Source organism: Leguminivora glycinivorella, chromosome 22 (genome assembly GCF_023078275.1).
Source record: "Leguminivora glycinivorella isolate SPB_JAAS2020 chromosome 22, LegGlyc_1.1, whole genome shotgun sequence".
In the NCBI taxonomy this organism is placed as follows: Eukaryota; Metazoa; Arthropoda; class Insecta; order Lepidoptera; family Tortricidae; genus Leguminivora; species Leguminivora glycinivorella.
Window position 1 is genome coordinate 5,458,903 of NC_062992.1, and position 6,427 is coordinate 5,465,329.

General features: G+C 34.7%; 1 protein-coding gene across 1 annotated transcript; it reads left to right on the forward strand.

The window, feature by feature from the left end:
* The first annotated feature begins 2,367 nt into the window (after positions 1-2,367).
* Positions 2,368-3,129, forward strand: LOC125238082. The gene has a single exon (XM_048145372.1). The coding sequence runs from the start codon at positions 2,368-2,370 to the stop codon at positions 3,127-3,129; it is 762 nt and encodes a 253-aa protein (XP_048001329.1).
* Positions 3,130-6,427: the final 3,298 nt, after the last annotated feature.

Consider the following 6,427-nt stretch of genomic DNA (forward strand, 5'->3'; position numbering starts at 1 on the left):
CTTTTTGTATAACTTGCTGAGAAATCAAGTTAAGCTATATTACGAGAAGCAGTTTACACAGATTGGCGCGCTAACTGGACTTGCAGCACGACTGCCAGCGCCCCACGCTTTTACAATCAAATATTATAATTAAAAGCACATAGTTTACTCTTCATTCCAGAAATAGAGACAACTTGAACGATCCATAATTTATTTTTGGCTTTTACGTGCATTTATAAAAGCGTGTTTTTCTACAGTTTTTTAAACTATTATTATTATTATTTGTATGTCCTTTCCAGTTCTCGGGACCATGGGGTCCCGGACTTTTGGGAGGCGTGCGTGGGGCCGAAGCCAACAGCGCAGAGGCCTTTTAAGACAGTTTAATTTAAAAAGTAATGTGACACTAACCGGCGATTATCCCTGTCTGCACTATAGTAATGCACCCAAGGACAAGCCCCGGTTAATGTAAACTATTGTAAGAAAATGGTACAAAAAGAAACCAGGCTATTAGGTTGAGTTGCTGGTGGATTGGTAACCGGTACTATCGGAAATACTATGGCACCTGCCTTGCTCATATGTTATAAAACATGACAAAATAGGCAGGCGGTGACTCGCCAACTCACTATATGGGTCCCCGAAAACGGCCGCTCGCACGGAGCGACAAGGGGACAACATTTCGTGAGCGGCTCAGGGTGCGGAGAGGTGTGCGCCGCTTTCTACCCAGTCTGTACGAAACAGCCACTGTGCCAACTCGCGTCTTATGCATATTTCACTTCCACCCTGCAAGCATATAGCTCTGGCACCCCACTCTGGACGGCCGGTTAAGGCAAGCCATAGGTGAGAGTCCTGCGGCCCCTGCTCAGTGTTCACTCCGGCCGGCCATTATTATTATTATGAGCCTATTGTGTCCCACTGCTGGGCAAAGGCCTCCCCCCTCTTTTTCCATTCCTCTCGGTTTTGTGCGACAACTGACCAGTCTCTCAAAAAGGAGTCTAAGTTATCCCGCCATCGCCGACGAGGTCTGCCGGATCCTCGATTTGACTCGAGAGGCTCCCACTGCGTGGTATTCTTGGCCCATAAGTCATCCGGCATGCGACAGACGTGGCCAGCCCAGTCCCACTTTAACTTGGCCGCTTTCCGAGCCACATCAATTATCTGAGTTTTTGAGCGCAGCGTAGTGTTCCGGATTCGGTCCCTTAGTCTCACACCTAGTATGCTGCGCTCCATAGCTCTCTGGCAAACCCCGAGTTTGGACTTCTGAGCTTCCGTCAAAGACCAAGTCTGAGCACCGTAAGTGAGGACTGGAAGTATGCACATGTCCAAGAGCCTACGTTTGAGTGACAGAGGTAGGCCTCCCTTCATGAGGTGCTTCATTGACCAATAGCTCTTCCAGGCGTTCTCAGTTCGTCTCTGAATCTCTTTTTCTTGTCGCGCCTGGAAAGAGACTATTTGGCCCAAATAAAGGTATTCATGGACATATGCAATATTCTCTCCGTTTACCTCAATCTTACGTTTTGTACTATTAGACATGACTTTGGTCTTTGACATATTCATCTTCAGTCCAACCTCGAGGCTTGCATTGCTGAGGTCTTCCAGCATATGATGTAACTCGGATGCCGTTGAGGAAAACAGGACTATGTCGTCGGCGAAACGAAGGTTGGTTAACCTTTTTTCACCGACGACAAGCCCCTTACCTTCCCAAAGCGGCGCAAGCTTCCGGAAGACATGTTCTAATGTGCTGGTAAAAAGTTTAGGCGATAGCGGATCTCCTTGTTTTACTCCTCTTTGTACTTCAAAGGACGGGCCAGAAGATTGTAAATTTATGGCGGCTGTGCTATGATTATAAATGGTAAACTATTAATTTATTTAATTTCTTAATATTATGGAAGCTTGAATACATTCTAATTGTTCATGTTTAATTTAATAATTATAGTTTGCTTATATTTATCAAGTCAATTATAACAATATATTCTAATATTTAATAATTACGTTGCATTAAGTACTGGCATTGTTTTATGACAGAGTCACTATGGTTGCCTCCAGCTTTTTAAGATTATATCTGAAAAATCTTCCCATCGCCGTGTTATCTTACTCTTATCAAAAATACAATTTGTCCATATTGCGCTTTGAATCTTCGAACTAATTTAATATTGAAAGTCACTTATAACAACATTTCATATCGTCGTATTAATTAATTAATTAATTAATCATCATCAGGCCAGACTGTTGTCATTTCTTGTCATCCGGTCGATCTAGCCAATCAGAATATTGATAATTATTTTAAACTCAACTTGTTTATGAGTGCTACTGCTTGATACCAGTCGGTCACAAATTTGACTACTATTTTGTTGTAAAAATTTCAGTACATTTATTTTTCTAAATAAAAAAATGTTAGTTGACAAAGACAACGTAATAGACAAAGATTTCCAAATGATGCTAAAACCTTTGAATATTTTGGAATTAATCTACTTTCAACCAAAATTCCGTATTACAGAAACATTGATCAGTCCAAACAGTATGCGAGAGAATTCGATTTGGTCATTAGGTGTTTTTCTAATGATCTTTGCAAGTGTGGGATATGTATTTATGAATAGTTTCATCCCGGGCGATGGTCAAATAACTGATATTGTAAATATATTTTTCTTTGCCGATGCAGTGTTCTACACTGTCTATAGTCTATTGATGTTCGCCACTAATATAATATTTAAAGGCAAAAATGTGCAACTGATTATTAAAATGCAGAAAGCTTACAGAGTACTCGGTAATGAAAATGGGTTGAAAATTTTTCAAATGAGTAACTTGATCTTTGTTGCTGGTGTTTTTCTAGTATATTTCTCATACAATTTATGCTATACAATCTTGGACATATATCGAGTATCACATTTAATGTATCATGTGGCTTTGTTTTATTTCGACGTAAATGTTATTGTCGTTATACGGGTTGTCAAATTTTTGGAATATGAGTTACTACTTTGGAAAGAAAAATTGAATGATTTTCTGAAAACTTGTTCTACGACAAATCACAAACAACTTGTTAAATACTTTAAAGATGTCAGTTATGAAGAAAAACAACTTTTGAGCGCTTATTCAAATATCATTGGAGCTTTTAAACTGTGCCACAATGTTTTCGGAATGTCTGTAAGTAACTAATGCATACTTTTACACGTGTGTTACCTATTAGTGGAAACTTGATTGTCTAATGATCCACCTAAATGTACGATTTACATATGTATTATATAATGCTGTTTGTTTTCCTTAATAAAGAAAATAATATAAAAAATAAAACTAGGTTATAAGTTAATTTTTATTTTTATTAAGCAGAAACGTCTGCTAACGATTCTAAACAATTTTATATTAAAGGAAAAAATGGAAATGGTGCGGGTTCAAGTCCCGCCGGAAGCGTAAAAATTTTTCCATTTTTTCCTTTAATATAAAAATGTTTAGGTTATAAGTTACAAAGTTTTATGTTGTAGTTGTTATGAACAAACAAAGATTTCTTTTAAGTTACTCCTTCATCCAAATTTCTAAAAAAAAATAAGCATTTCGAACTCATTGTTACTTTGGTCATTCAAATTCATTATATCAAATGTCCGATTAAAATTGTATAAGTTTAAGAAAGTATCTGTAAACAGTAAATCCGTATTCTCATTTCCGAATGGTTGTTGTGGAAACACATATTTTTACTTTCAGATATTGCTGCTGCTGGTGGAAGGATTTGGACATCCTCTAATATATATCCAATTTTTTATAGATGTCGGCAAAAGTTCCACAGAAAACGCAGAAGTATAAATTATAAAAAAACTGTTTTTGGCTGGTTTTAGTATAAGTTTTTATCACTGTAATTTTGTTTCCACAAGTAAAGAATACTTTGAATGATTCCGGGTTATTTTTATTAGACTTATATTGACCGGGATAAAAACCGTGATTACCTTTTGATTTCATGATGCGTGCAACTGCGTTGAAATATCGGGAGCTCGACAAAAATCAAAAAGGTAATCACGGTCTATATCCAGTCAATATAGTCTAATAAAGAATACTTATCAAGAAAATGATGAAACTTCAATAACACTGTGTTTTTTTGCTTTAATTTAGCTTGCAAAATCTAACTCATACAAAAATAACAGCTTGTACATACTTAAAAACGTTTTGTGTACGAATTGGCGATCGACTTTTCTAGGCTTAGAATTTTAAGGGCGGATTTTTATTTTGTTGTAGCGTTTTGTCACCAACCTATCTAAGAGATATGCCCGGCTGTTGACATAATACCTAGGGTTTGGGAAAGAATAAAGAAACACCAGTATTTTATACAAAATTCTTTATTATGTACACCCTAAATAAAACCTAACTCAGTAACTTGGTAGAGCAAGATTTGGTTCGTTAAACTGTTATTTACATCAAGTTCAGTTCGATCATAAAACCTAGGAAAAACACAGATCCTATGTGTACACCATCCACAGATCAAACTAATTTTAAGAAAAACCTAATATATAGATTAAACTACCACCAAACAAATTGTTGTAAACAAAAATTATTACTCAGAAAATGTGTGACTCTTAATGCTAGAACTGAAACTAAAACTGGATCTGGCAAATGTTGCAATCATGAGATAGGCTTTCAAGTATTCATTTTATGGTTATTAACTTTTAAATAGAAAGGTTTTAAATTAAGATTTTAACTGTAAAAAGAAACAAACCAAAAGGTAAAACCAAAAAAACCAAAAACCAATAAACCAACACAATAGGTACCTGCTATCGCTGAAGTCCCCGAAGAAACACTCCGTTCCCGGCTCCGGATTCATTAGTGAAGTATGAACATTCTCCTCCCCGGAAAATACTTCAGCAGACAAGCATTAAAATTATTAGGTCTCAGCACAACCACCGAAACGCCAACGCATATCAGCAACAGCTGTAGTGCCGGTAGTCCGAGGACCTATTACTCCTGTCCTCGATGTTGGAACTATACATTTCCAAAACACCAAATTAAAACTTTTCCTTACTATGCATCTATAAACTTCCTCGAGATGCATATTTGGATTCCATGCCTATAAACATCATTATTATCTTATAAAATTTATTTCTGTACATATTTAATCAGAAAACGCCTTTTCTTCCCGTCCAGAATTTTCCATCTCCACATTCATTTGTTCTTTTCTCTATCCAAATTCAAATTCCCCACCATAGAGGTAACTAGCCAAAAAGTCCTGAATAAACTAGATGAACAAAACCTTTATGCTGAAACTATAAAATAGACTGAAAGTATAGGAATGTAATTTTATTAATTTAACTAGAACATATTATCTATTTATTAGAAAAATAAAATCATAAAAGTAAAAAAATACATACCACGTTAGTAACACAGATACTCACTAGGTGTCGCTACGTGACAATTTTGAAAAACTTGTGTTTTTATAAATGTTGTTAGTTTGAATGATAACAATTGTTTTTTCGTGTTCATTAGTCATTGATCTACATAAAATTCAATGAAATTAATAGCATTTTTGTAAGAACTGAGAAAAAAATGAACTTTAATCGGTGTTTCTGGAGCTGGGTGATCCACTGAGTTACAAACTTACTAATGTATAAAAATAACAAAAAAATACATATATATGTGAAATCTTTTATTAATATTAGAAATCTTAACAAAATGAACTTAAATTTTAAAAAACAGTACAATAAACACAAAAGAACCCGCTAAAAATCACTTTTACATATCCACTGAGTGACATTGTGGTCAAAAAACTTTAAAACTTTTTCGTAAAAACATAAAAATCTGTAGAAAAATTAACTATAAACTCCTATTAAATGTAAAGAAGTAGGTAAGGCTAACAAAATCTTATAAAAATTTAAATTTACATCTAAGAAATTGCTAGGACAATTTCTCAGTGGAACGTAACATAAAACTAAGGGTGCGATTAACATGGAGCTAATTTAACTACGTCAAACAATTAAGCAAACTGTTTTTACGTGGATGTTAATATCTCAAATAAAAAAAAAATTAAATTAACTGAGCCTTTTTCAGAAAAAGTGTACATATTCAGTGTCTTCAAAATATTTACTTTTTGGACTCATTTTACGCCTCACGTATGAAAATTGAGGCCCTTAATTTAGTAATTTGTTTTCTTTGTATATTGCATCACATTCATGAAAATAATTAAACTTCCATATAAAAAGTGATGATACATTTTTTTTTCATGTATATGATGTGAAAATATAAATGTGTACTTATAACGCGGCTTTATCGCTCCACTGAGTTACTTTTTAATCCACTGAGAAACAATATTTCTCAATGGAACGTAACGGTTACGCCTTTGAGAAACAAAATTCTGGTTGTAAATTAAATTATACAAACTCTTCCCATAAACGTTATATATTATTAAAATAGATAAACTAACTAGTAATATGAACAGGTAGTTTCTTAATAAAATATACAACATACCTTCGAAAACGTA

Excerpts from the sequence above, each read along its gene's own strand:
- LOC125238082 (XM_048145372.1), top strand. The coding sequence starts at position 2,368 with ATGTTAGTTGACAAAGACAACGTAATAGACAAAGATTTCCAAATGATG.